This window comes from Castor canadensis, chromosome X (assembly GCF_047511655.1).
Source record: "Castor canadensis chromosome X, mCasCan1.hap1v2, whole genome shotgun sequence".
Classification (NCBI taxonomy): Eukaryota; Metazoa; Chordata; class Mammalia; order Rodentia; family Castoridae; genus Castor; species Castor canadensis.
Window position 1 is genome coordinate 112509846 of NC_133405.1, and position 12757 is coordinate 112522602.

At 31.5% G+C, this 12757-nt stretch overlaps 1 protein-coding gene across 12 annotated transcripts in view; it reads left to right on the forward strand.

Annotated features, from left to right (window-relative positions):
- The window catches only part of Dmd (dystrophin), a 2168746-nt gene that overhangs the window by 105151 nt on the left and 2050838 nt on the right, over positions 1-12757 (forward strand). For 4 of the 12 annotated variants that reach the window (XM_074062734.1, XM_074062732.1, XM_074062738.1 and 1 more), the window contains exon 1: positions 9072-9379. The exons of 2 other annotated variants lie outside the window; for them this stretch is intronic. In XM_074062734.1, coding sequence (XP_073918835.1) covers positions 9349-9379 — 31 coding nt within the window. In that variant the 5' untranslated portion in view covers positions 9072-9348. Of the gene's footprint in view, positions 1-9068; positions 9380-12757 lie in introns of those variants that run through there. 6 more of the 12 variants (XM_074062733.1, XM_074062729.1, XM_074062735.1 and 3 more) reach the window with 2 other exon arrangements.

Sequence of the window (12757 nt, forward strand, 5' to 3'; positions counted from 1 at the left end):
ACACCAGATTTTATATATACATATATATGTAATCTTATATATATAATTCAATTTTATGTGCTGAAATTTTGTTAAGGAGTTTTCCATTTATATTCATAAAAAATATTGGTCAGCAGCACTATTCACAACAGCCAAGCTATGGAAACAGACAACATGCCCCACTACCAATGAATGGATTAAGAAAATGTGGTATTTATGCACAATGGAATTGTATTCAGCTACAAAGAAGAATGAAATTTTGTCATTTGCAAGTAAACGGATGGAACTAGAGAACATCATCTTAAGCAAAGTTATCCAGGCTCAGAACAACAAAAATTGCATGTTCTCCTTCATATGCAGATTATAGACCTAAAACAAATACAGTAATATTATTGGACATGGGTCACACAGTAAGGGGAGAATGCATAGCAGAGGAATAGGGAAAGGAAAGGAAACCTAAAACTTTAATGTGGCTGATGTGCTCACTGTACAGGAGCAAATATAGTAATCTTATATTGGCAGAGGCCACTATGGGAAGGGAACCAGGAAGTAGCAGAGAGGTCTGGTAGAGATGCACCAATGCTGGTTGCCATACATATGTGCATGGAAACAATGCTAGGAATCTCTCTGTATAGCTATCTTTATCTCAAACTAGCAAAAACTCTATATCTTTCTCATTATATCCTGTTTTTTCTTCAACAAAATCAGAGAACAAGAGGGTGGAACAAGTTCTGCCTGGAAGCGGGGTAAGAGGAGGGGGAGGTGGCCCAAAGAATGTATATACATGTAAGTAAATGTAAAAATGATAAAATAAAAGTAAGGAAACAAAGAATATTGGTCAGTAGTAATCTCTTTTATATTGTTTTTCTGGTTTTAATATTAATTAGACTACTTCTGGACTCACCATATGCACTCATAATTGTTGCCTTTTCTTCTATTTTCTAGAAGAGATTTTATAGGTCAGTCTAAATTCTTATTTCAAACTTTGGTAAAAACTTCTAGTAAAACCATATGATCATGGAGATTTGTTTTAGAAGAGTTTTTAAGTTATGAGTTTCATTTCTATAATAGTTATACAGCTATTAAAATTATTTATTACATTTAGTCACCTGTAGCATTGTTCCTTTTAGAATGATCCCTATAATCTCAATTATAAATATTTGTTTGAATAATTAACCATAGTATTCCCTTTTTTTTAACTTTCAAGTATTTAGTGATACCCCTGTTCCTGGCATTGATAATTTGTTTTTCCTCAGTTTTTTCTTTGTCACTCTTCATAGTGCTTTCTCAATTTTATTGATCTTCGGGATGAACCAGCTTTTGGTTTCATTGATTTCCTTTATTGTTGTGCTGTTTTCACTTTTATTGGCTTATGATCTTTATTAGTTCATTCTTGAGGTGAAAGCTAAGATTAATAAGAAACCTCCTTTCTATTTTATGCATTTGAGAGTTCTTTCTAAAACACATTTCTTTAAGGTACATGCCAATCTTTTATGGTAAGCAGTATATATATGGTTTTATCTTTAAAACTTGGTATTAAATACTTGTCTCAGACAAGAATCGTCAACTATATTCAAGTTCATTAATTAGAAAATTGAAGAAAATATTTCTTTAAAGTATAACCTTGAAATCAAGGACTCATTATGTCATTAATGTAGAAAATCTGGACTAAAAAATGTCTGCAAGATAAATATACATTCACTCCATGGCCTCATACCATTGCTTTAACAGAGATTTTGGTACTATGGCTGTCCCGTAAGGCCAAATTCAGAATTTCTTCTAATACACACTTATGAAGAATTCTGGTCTGTCATTCTCAAAGAATTAGCTTTTACTTTCAGTTTAAAATTATCTGGATTGTAGATCCCTCTCTTCCTCTTTGCTTCTTGTTCTCTTTTTTTATCTAACTTATAACATTCAGCCCCTATTATCCTAAAGTACACTTTTAGGAACTGAACTTAGTATCAAAGTAGCAAACAAGTTACACATGATTCATAAAGTTGCATTCATAATATGAGACCCAACTACAATATAGCTGAGGTGAAACTAAAATAAGATATTTTTAAAAGCCAGGAAAGATGAGGAAGTACACAATATGCAAATAGACAAAGGAAAAAGGAGGAAAATTGCAAGGCAATTACATTCAAATATCAAAGTGTCAGGCCATGGATATTAAAAATTTAGAAGAGAGAAACCTACTGTGTTGATGGAGTTTACCTAGTAGCAGGTAAGACACATTTAACATATACCCAGTATGTTTATTACACATAAAACAAAGGAGGAAAGTTTCATGCTGATAGAACATATACAATAAACAAATGATATAATAGTTTTAAAATGAAGGTGGGGGCTAGATTGCAAAGGATCTACTCATTTGTAAGCATATTTTCCACTAGAATATCAACATGAATTAAATGAGGAACCTGAACTTCCAAGGCAACATTTCTCCCTATCCTTCACCAGAAATTATCAGAGAATGCCGTTTAAAAATATGTTAATATCCATAGTCTAAGAAAATAATATCCCTAGTGACAATTAGAAAATCTTAACTTGAATGAAAAAGATAATCTGTAGTCACTTACACAAAAATGACAAAGAACATAGTGCTATCTGACAAAGATATTAAAGCAGCAATCATAAAAGTGCATAGTATATCCTGGGCATGGTGGTATAAATCTATAAACCCAGCATTGGGGAAACTGAGACAGGATGATCATTAGTTCAAGACCAGCCTTCAGTACATAACAAGAACTTGCCTAAAAAAATGAGTAGCTCTACAAACAATTACGAACTTCTTTGCAACAAATAAAACTGAAAGTCTCAGAAAGAAAAGCTTGTGGAACATGAAATTTTGTAATTGAAAAAATAGAGGCACCAAAATACAGTTCAATGGATGGACTCATCAGCAGAATTAGCCACAGAATGATAGAAAATTAGAAATTACTCAATCTGAATAAGAAAAAAGATGGAAACAAAGTAAACAGATCCTCGATGACCTGTGAGATTACAATAAAAGATTTATGATCCATGATATCAGAAGTCGTCAAGGAAAAAAAAAACAGAAAAAACACAGCAGAAAAGTGTGTTGTGTTTGCTGAATTAGTACTTAAAGAAATAATGAAAATAATGGCTGAATGTTTTGTGGTGCCAGAGGTTCACACCTGTAATCCTAGCTTCTCGTGAGGTTGAGATGTGGAGGACCACTGTTCAAGGCCAGCCCAGGCAAGTAGTTCACAAGATCCCATCTCCAAAATAACCAGAGCAAAATGAACTGGAGGTTGGCTCAAGTGTTAGAGTGCCTACTTTGCCAACCCAAAGCCCTGAGTTCAAACCCTAGTCCCACCAAATAAATAAATAAATAAACAAATTCCAAACATAGATGGTGCAAGAAGTACTGCTACAAAACCAGACAAGCATAGTGAAAAAGTGAGGCAACAAACTATAGTCCAATATTGCTCATGGAGTATAGAGATAAAAATCCTTAACAAAATTACACACATCATTTTAAGACACTAAAGGAGAATAATCACTTGATTTTATGAGTTGATGCAGGAAAACAATGTTTGACAAAATTCAACACCCATCCATAATAAAAAACTTTCAGAAAACTTAGAATCAGTGAGGATTTCCTCAACTTGATAAATAACATCTCTAAAAATCCTATAGCTAACATTATAATCATAATGAAAGATTTGGAACTTTCTAATATTAGAATTGAGAGAAAGATAACTAATTTTAGCTATGCTATTTTTCATAGTATTAGAAGTTATGGTTAGTGCAATAATGCAGGAAAAGCAAATGTGCAAATCAGAAGAGAAGAACTAAGTTGTCCCCATTTGCAGATTTTATCAAAAAATCTCAAGCATTCTACTAAATAACTCAGAAATAATGAATTCAGCAAGGTCTTAGTATACAACACACAGAAATCACTTGCTAATCAGTAAGTGTGAAGTGTATTGTGTATGATGGATAAGTTCTACAGGTCTATTTACAATACTGTGTCTGTAAATAGTGCAGTATTGCATGCTTAAAATATGGTAAGAGGTAGGTCTTATGTTAAGTTTTCTTACCACAATCAAATGTCTTTTTCAAAAATAATTATGGGAGATGGAGATGTAACTCAGTGGTAGAGCATTTGCCTAGAATGCACAGGACCCTAGGCTCAATCACAAGAATTGCAAAAATAAGTTTAAAAAATAAGCAACAGACTGTTCAAAACCAAAACTTTGAATGTAATACATTACGGTTCCTTCAAAAAATGAAATGCGTATGAATCTAACAAAGCATACACAGGATTTATATACTACAAACAAAAACCCTGATGAAATATAGATACACACTGCATTTATAGGATTGGGCAGTATAATATAGTGAATATACCCATTCTTCCCAAATTAACCTACAATTTTAATGCAATTCTCATAAAAATATCAGTAATATTTTTGTTTATATGGGTGACCACTAAATTTGTATGATTTTTTCTGTCTTCAATGCTTCTAAACTATGCCCTTTGGATTTTCCCACTGGATTTATTTAAAGACAGATTATTTTCAAGCATCAAGAAAATATATGCCTTGAAAGAACTTGTTACATTTCAACCAGTATAGATAACTGTGGAAAAAAAGGTAAACATGGCCCAGAATGATGCTTCCCAAATAAATAATTTTGTGAACTATACTTAAATGTCTTAGCTACCAAGCCTGCTTAGTCCTAGTTTATTTATCCTATGAAGCTGCATTAATTGTAATGTTTGAAATTATGCTAAATAATGTAATAGGTTGAGAAAATGACCCTTTCCTTCCAAATTAGCATAAAACAATGCCTTCTGGGTTTTCAATTACTTAAAAATTCACTCCTTGCTCATTTCAAGTTTACCATGCTTAAGTTATTCCTAATTAATATGACATCCATTTTAGACTGAAAGGTTTACTTGCTAATATTGTAATATATTCAAGGATTGGTCTTCATTTCACAAAATGTATCATAAAACTGTAGGGATAGAAAAAGTAAAATTTAAAAACATGGTGATATGTAATATCCATGCATTGCATTATTTTAAAAGGTATAGGTTTGATTAAGTCATATCTATATAATTATGATCTTACAATTAGTTTAATGACATATATATTTTGGTGCATGTTTGGTTACAGACTTTTTTATGTGTTTCTTATTCAAATCTCTGGCCTGAGATTCCCTACTGTTTTCTTTTTCTTTGTGCAGTCACATGCATAAGGGGTTGGTACCAGTGGGAGGGAGAGGAGGTGGGTAAAGGCCATGGGAGCATGAATATATTGCAAATACTGTGTACACATGTATGTAAATGGAAACATGATACCTGTTGAAACTATTCCAGAAATGGGGGGAGGGGGTAAAGGAGAATGGTAGAGGGGTGAATTCAAGTATGATATATTTGATATATTGTAAGATCTTTTGTATATGCTGCAGTGTACTCCCACTCAACACAATAATAAAAATAAATTAATTTTTATAAAATTCAAAATCTGAAATGTACCAAAACTTTTGAGAACCAGCATGACACCACAAGTGGAAAATTCTACACTGAATGGGTCACAGTCAAAATTCAGGTACACTATAAATATTGTAGTATAAAATTATCTTCAAGGTGTGTGTATTAGTTATGAATGAAGCATAAGTGAATTTTGTGTTGTACTTGGGTATGGAATTAGTATCAAAATACCAGAAATTATATTTGGTAGTCAGATACCCAGAGTTATTTTTAGATTAACTTATTCTAATATTTATGTGATATGACAGACTTCAAGTTCCTAAAATAATTTTAAAAAATAATGAAAGTGTTAGGATTACATTATAGCTACAGTAATTAATGTGGTATGATATTGGCAGAGGAATGGACACATAAAATAATAGTAGAGAACTGTTGTTCCAGAAATAGATACACAAACTTGTTCAACTGAGTTTTGACAAAGGTGCAGACATAATTCAAAGGAGTATTCATAATCTTTCCAGCAAATGGGGCTGGAATAATTAGACATTTATAAATAAAAAATATATATCTTCAATCTAAACCTCACATCTTACACAAAGCTTAACTTTAAATAGATCATAGATTTAAATGTAAATAGAAATGACAAACATTTTAGAATAATTTGAAGTAAACCTTCATAGGCTTGATTAAGAGTTATTAGACCTAATGTTCAAACATTATCTGTAAACACTGTATTTTGTCAAAAATTTTAACTTTTTCTTTGCAAATACCCTGTTAAGAGGATTAAAATACAAGCTATAAACTGAGAGAATATTTTAGCAAACCACATATGAAACAAATAACTCATATCTAAAATATATTAGAGAGCTCTTTGAACTCAACAGTAATATATATATATATATATATATATATATAAAATTTTAAAATAAACAAAACAGAGCTCACAGAGTGGCTCAAGAGTACCTGCCTAGCAATTGTGAGGCCCTGAGTTCAAACTCCAATGCTGCCAAAAAAATTAGGAAAGTAAATAAGAGATATGAACAGACACTTCTCTGAAGAGTCTGTTCAGGTGTAAGGAGATATGGGGAGTTACTAATCAATGTACATAATGTCTATTTTTTACTTTATTATTTTAATACTGGAGATTAAACCCATGGCCTCACTTAAGATCATGTGCTCTACCACTTGAGTCATACTTCCACTCCTTTTGTTTGTTTACTTATTTGTTTTAAGGTAGGATTTCCCTAGCTTTGCCTGGGCTGGCCTACAATTCATAATTCTCCTGCCTCTATCTCCTAACAGCTGGGATTATAGACATGCACCGCCATGTCCAGCATAATGTCTCATTTATTCAATGTGAATAAATGTTGGATATCTGTTGTACAGCACTATACCTAGAGTAAATAGTACTGTATTGCACACTTAAAATTGTTAATAGAATAAATCTCATGTTAAGTGATCTTATAGCTATAAAATAATATTTTTTTCAAAAAATACGTTCAGGTGACAAGCACATGGAAAGATGTCCAATATCAATATCCATTAGGGAATTTTAGATTGCTGTCAGATATGCTGTATAACTAAAGAAAATATAAAATTGAGAATACCAAATACTGGTGCAAACTTAGCGAAACTGAATCACTTATACATTACTGACGGACATGTAGAGTGCTATGGTCACTTTGACTAATGTTTGGCAATTTAAAAAAAAGTATACTTGCCATGAAGCTCAGTAATTATGCTCTTGAGCATTAATTCAGAGAAATGAAAAAAAGAGGAAAAATATTGTACGTGATTATTTTGCAGTTTTATTTGTACTAGTGAAAGCTTGTAAACGACCAAAATGTCCTACAGTAAATGAATGACTAAACAAACTATAGAACACCCATACCATGGCATACTATTAAACAATAAAAGTAAACAAGCTATTGACAAAAATTTAAATGGAACTTGAGGATCCAGTGCTGAGTGAAAAAGCCAACTGCAAAAGGTCAAAAACTGAATGCTTTCATTTATCTAATATTTTTAAAGTAGCAAAGATAGAGCAATGGAGAACAAGTTAGGGGATGCCAGGTTTTAGGGAAGACTGGGGGAATGGTTGGTTGTGACTACAATGGGATAGCATTGTAGTCTTCATAATGATGAAATACTTCTGATTCTTATATGAGGTTTCATTACACAAATCTGTACTTGAGATAACATGACATAAAACTCTACACAAATATCAATGTCAGTGTTCTGATTTTCATGTTATGTATAGTTACATTTTTCTCCTTGAGAATGTGGTTGAATGTCACATAAAGATAACTTTATGTGACCTTTGCAACTTCCTGGTAATTTATAAATTATTTCAAAATAAAAGGTTAAATAAAAATTTTAAATCCCTGCTCTTAATATTGGGAACCCTAGTATGTTCCTTGCTAGTCACTTTTATAAGGAGGCTCCTAAGACCTACCATATTTAGTTATTATGTGGACTAAATAAAAAAGAAAAGTGATTTAAGAGCCACAGGAAAACAGAGACAGTCTGAATGGTAATTCAGACTTTGGGCTGTTATTTTATGTATATTTTCACATTTTCCAATTATTGTAATTATGTCTTCCAACCTAGATAATAAAATCTTAATGGAATTATATGTATTTTATACAATGTACATATTACTTCAGGTGCTAAATAAGTTTTAATTGTTGACTAAGACTGAAAGATAATTAAAATTAAAATGCACCCGAGGATATTCAGATCTATTAATGTTTGATACTTTGGATATTACTCAGTACAAATTTGGAGTATATATGGAAGCAGAGTTGTTTTATAAAAACATATACCTCAGAGTTTTTCAAAATTGACCAAGCATTAGAATCATCCGGGAAACTGAGATTGTTGGGTTTCCCCAGAGTTTCTTATTTTCCGGGACTGGCATGATGCTTATACTGCTGGTTGGTACACTATTGAATTGTACATATGTCTTGGCCTAAACATGGCATCTCACAGTAGAAGATGGTAAAGAACTTATACCTTCAGCAATATTGTACCTCTTAGCACAAGAGGATATTGATGCTAACATGCAAACTTGGATCTGTCAACCCTAAAATATTTTTATTTATTTTGTTTTATGAAAATTTTGCTTATATTTGTATTTAGACAACCAAACAAAGGAGAGGAAATGAAATGATCCGTGGAAAATAATATTTTAATCTATTTTCAATAATAATTTAAATACAGTTATCTAACTGTAGTTAGTTCTTGTGCTCTATTTCCTATAAGACTTCTTGTTCACTAGAGTGAAATTTTTGGTGGTTGAGAGGGAAAAAAGGAAAGGCATTTAAAAATTAATTCTGCATCAGGATTTTCTGCTTTTTTATTTTGGCAATTTACATAAAAGTTACAGAAAATATTGTTACAGTTTTGTACTGAAGGGTTTTTGTGTTTAGAGGACTTTGAGAGCAAGTGCTAAGGCCACTGCTATTCTGGTTTGAATGTTAATCAGAACACAGTTGAGCATTATTTGAATTCACAGGGCTTGCCATGCTGGAAGCACAACCTTATATGTAGTGTCCATGGTCAGTCCTATTATGGGAAACCAACTTGAGAGAAAAGGCGGGTCACTTAGTTGTGCGCAGGTCCTGGAATGTGAAATATCCAGAGGCCTCTACAGAATCCTGGCGTCAGTTACTATGTTGACTCACTCAGTGTTGGGATCACTCGCGTTCCCCTACAGGATTCAGATCTTGGAGGTGATTGCTTTCAGAGAAAAACGAATAGGAAAAACTGAAGTATTTTTTTTTTCAAGGCTGCTGAAGTTTATTGGTTTCTCATCATTCCTAAGCCTACTGGAGCAATAAAGTTGGGAGAAATTTTTACCAAGATTTTTATTACTGCCTTGATATATACTATTTTTCCAAATGCTTTGGTGGGAAGAAGTAGAGGACTGTTGTAAGTACAAAGTAACTAAAAATATCTTTAACTGTGGCATTACTTTTAGCTTGTGACAAGTTCACTGACAGAGATTGATTTTAATTTATTAGGGCAGTTTGAGAATAAGCATAACTGTTATCTTCCATGTACTCTACTATATATATATATATATATATATATATATATACACACACACACACACATATATATATATATATATATATATACACACACACACACACATATATTCAGGTGTATGTGTTTCCCACTGGGAAAATTTTTCAGTAAAATGAGGTAGAATTGGATTTTTTTGCAATAGAATAAATACATCTTTCTTTAAGAAACCACTAAAGAGACAGACTAGCATAACTAGCTTTGAGTATATGTAACAGACCATTTTGATTGATGTGAAATAGTTTGTATATCTGAGTTATTATTTTGATTGATACTTCTATACTTAGTAAAGGTAACATGTAGAGTAGTGAAGTGACATGTATTCTCAGAAAACTAATTATTGTATAAGAATAACACGGAAGCCTAAAGTTTAGAAAAAAATGTATCTAATGTATCATGGGGAGAAAATAAGTAGTGGTGGATAAATGTCAGGTACAAAAATATTGACAGAGGTTTAATTTGTAAGTTCCTTTCTCATGTTTAGCATTTTGAATGCTGTTTTCTGTAGCATGTTATAATAATTCTTTTCTGTGTAGTCTCTTGTTGGAGAAACAGCATAAGAACTTGAGATATTTCTAATCATATTTTGCTGTAAGATCACCATATTGTTTCATGTCTGTCATGGCCTAGCATTTAAATAAAATGTTTTAGTTAGGCTTTTATATAAAAATGCAACTAATGTGTTTATATTTAAAGAAAGAAAGCCATGATGACTAGTGAAGAATTAGAAAATTGATTAACACAAGAATAAAAATAGTGTACAAAAATAATGCTTGATGAGGACAGTGTGTTCCAGAGTTGTATGAAGGAGATTATGTTTTTCTCTCCTATTTTTGACTTGTGGATTATAGTTGTTTTGAAATAGATATGAAGGCAATGACTATAATTAAGAATGAAAAAAATAAATCTCTACAAATAAGTAATGCTTCACAACTTCTACAAAAAGCATCAAACAGACTCTGGGAAATTTTGTGTAAATAAGTTAAAATTGTCCACCTATTGATTCACAATAGATGTAACTAGATTTCATATTATGACATTTATTGATATTGTTTCCTTCAAAAATGTCTTTGGTGAGCATCAGCATTTATTTAAAAACTGTTCTCTTTATTACAAATATACATAGCATATATATGCTGATTGTAACACACAGTTACATACCATTTACACATACACATTTTTAGTTTCCAATTCTTTCATTTTGCTAACTTATAAATGTTATCAAAGTTACTTCCTGGTTAAAATTAATTAATTAACTCCACAAGATTAAAATCATACACCAGTACCCAGAACAATTTGAAACACTCTCAGAGATGTATTTCTAGAATGGACCAAGGAAAACTCACACTTTGGTTTGTCATAGATATTCGAATAAGTTTTTTAATACTTAGATGTTAAAGAAGGCTAAATATTTTGGGCTAAATATGCAACAAAAGGCCTTTATTATAGTGCATTTTAAAACCATCAAGTAATGCTTATGTAACACAGCAATGGCTTTAAGAGAAAATGAGTATATTTTCTGAGTCTATAAACTTTTACTGTTTAACATGTTACTAGTTGAATATTTTGATATTTGAAGGGTTTTTTATTGCCTTAATTTGAAAAACAAGAGTATATTTGATTGTTTTTAACTAAATACTTACTGTTTAAAAGAGAAGATCACTGTGCTAACACACGGAATCTATATTTAGAATTACTCAAATGATGCATTATAAAGAAGTATTCAAATAACTCATTGCAAATAGATTGTTTTAAATGATGTAAATCATCTTATATAACTTCATTTGCAGAGTTTTTTTAAGGTCATGTATACTATGAAAAAGATTGCTGTTTTAAAGCATTCATACACTTTTTAATAAGAAGCTTTTGCTGCTCTTACATGACATAATATAGTAAATACAATAGTGTATTTTTTAAAAGACTTCAAAGTATTTTGTGCAAATTTAAGTTAAGAACAAAAAAGTTGTTGGTTGACACTATTTCAGCTTCATAAGACTGAAATAAACTCATAATATTAGTCCAACTTCCGCTTTAGTGCAGTAGTAATCATTGGAAATCCTTGTAGCCAGAGTTGTCTTCATGTGAAACAAATGGTTAAGTTCTTAACCATTTGTGTAGTTTAATTAAAGAGATTAAAATCTTCCTTGTCTTGGAAAATTCAGGGTTTATTTTTTTTTAAATATTCTTTATCTTTCACTTTGGCTTCATCTCAAGAATAATATAAAGTCCCCATCCCCTTCCAACCCCCACTGTAGTATTTCCCTAACTTGCTATCTTGTGCTCATCAACTATTTTCTATTTTGTTAGAAATATAAGACAAATGGCAATATGGTAGGAGAACATATACTTTATATGTAGGCACATACATACATATTTAAACCACAGAATGCTAAGTTTCCTAATAATAGTAATTCCTTGAAGAGAGTTTTCCTTTTGTGTTTTTTATATTTTAACCATAGATCATTTTTTAAGGAACTGGCAAATAAGACTAATGAGTGCCCTCTGATCAACACAACATAACAAACCATACAGAAGAAGCAAACTTAAGATTTATGGAGGCTGAGGTTATACAATTGCGGGAGCTCCATTAAAAAATAATGTAAAATTATGAATGCAAAATTAGGTAGCACTTTGGGAGAGGTCCATATAAGTGAAGCCTTAATATTTTCATGGTATATCGCCACTGGGGAGATTTGTGGCTGACTCTTATCCTAGTTAAATTTTAACATAAAATTGATTTTAGTTATATTTCTTCAAAGAATATATTATTTCTTATAGGCAGGCTTTTATGTAATGCAGATTAGAGAGTTAATAGAATTCATAATGGTAGGAATTTGACATTTCTATCTGTCATTCTGAAAAGATACATTGATTAAAGTGATGTCAAACTCAGTTAATGGGGACAGTACAGTTATTTCAGATATACATGGTATGTAATTTGAAGGACAGCCAAATCACAATGACAAAGAATAATGATGACCTTCTTTTATTTTTATATAGTACATTCAGGTTCTGATTGGATTCAGAGAGAAGCAATGGTTTTTTTGTCTCACAAAGTCCTGGTGTGTTCTTAGGAAATTTTTATTCTGTTATCAAGGAAATTGGTTCATACTGGAAAGGTTTGTTGGGAAGGTCATGGAATTGAATATGGGAAATATAACTTTTTTATTAAATGCAACCAAGTTCTTTAGCAGAACTTCATTAAAATATTTCTCTTTGGGG